The following is a 527-nucleotide window of genomic DNA, read 5'->3' on the forward strand; positions in this document are numbered from 1 at the left end:
TTCCTGCTGTGTCTCCTGCAGTAACCTCCTTCACAGCCCTTCAGCCGCTCCGGAAAGCTCTGCACCCTCTTTGCTCCAGGTGACACTGCCCACAGCCACCCACAGTCCCTTTCCCTCTCCCGTTTCCCTCCCTCCCACCCGCTCTCCTCTGGGAAGACACCCTGGGCCTGGCAAAGCCGTCTGCTTACCGATCCCCTTTCTCAGAGTGGCAGGCAGCCCCAACGCTGGCGAGAAGTGTTCTGCAGCGAGACAGCACCCTTCGCCCTGCAGCACACACAAGCACAGGTCTCCCAGCACCCAGCCTCTCTCCCAGGGCCGCTGCCTGCCTCATGGCCCTGCCCAAGCCATGGCTGAGCGCCCGCCGGGCTCTAGCCACAGGGTGCTGCGTGAGGCAGGTGCTTGGCTCCATGGGCACCATCATGGGGCAGCGGTGGGGAAAGAGCTACCTTGAAGGCCTGGGCCCAGGATGGAGAAGTTAGAGGTGTTGCAGAGTCGCATGGAGCCCATGAAGTGGCTGGTGGGGGGGG

At 63.9% G+C, this 527-nt stretch overlaps 1 protein-coding gene across 1 annotated transcript in view; it reads right to left on the bottom strand.

The window, feature by feature from the left end:
- Positions 1-527, bottom strand: part of SCLY (selenocysteine lyase) — a gene marked incomplete at its 5' end in the record, with an annotated part of 6,758 nt that overhangs the window by 3,241 nt on the left and 2,990 nt on the right. Inside the window, 2 exons of the mRNA XM_029085342.1 lie at positions 189-264; positions 447-527. The exon at positions 447-527 is cut by the window's right edge and continues 18 nt beyond it. Coding sequence (XP_028941175.1) covers positions 189-264; positions 447-527 — 157 coding nt within the window. The remainder of the gene's footprint in view (positions 1-188; positions 265-446) is intronic.

Source organism: Antrostomus carolinensis, unplaced genomic scaffold, assembly GCF_000700745.2.
Source record: "Antrostomus carolinensis isolate BGI_N321 unplaced genomic scaffold, ASM70074v2 scaffold33006, whole genome shotgun sequence".
Taxonomy (NCBI): Eukaryota; Metazoa; Chordata; class Aves; order Caprimulgiformes; family Caprimulgidae; genus Antrostomus; species Antrostomus carolinensis.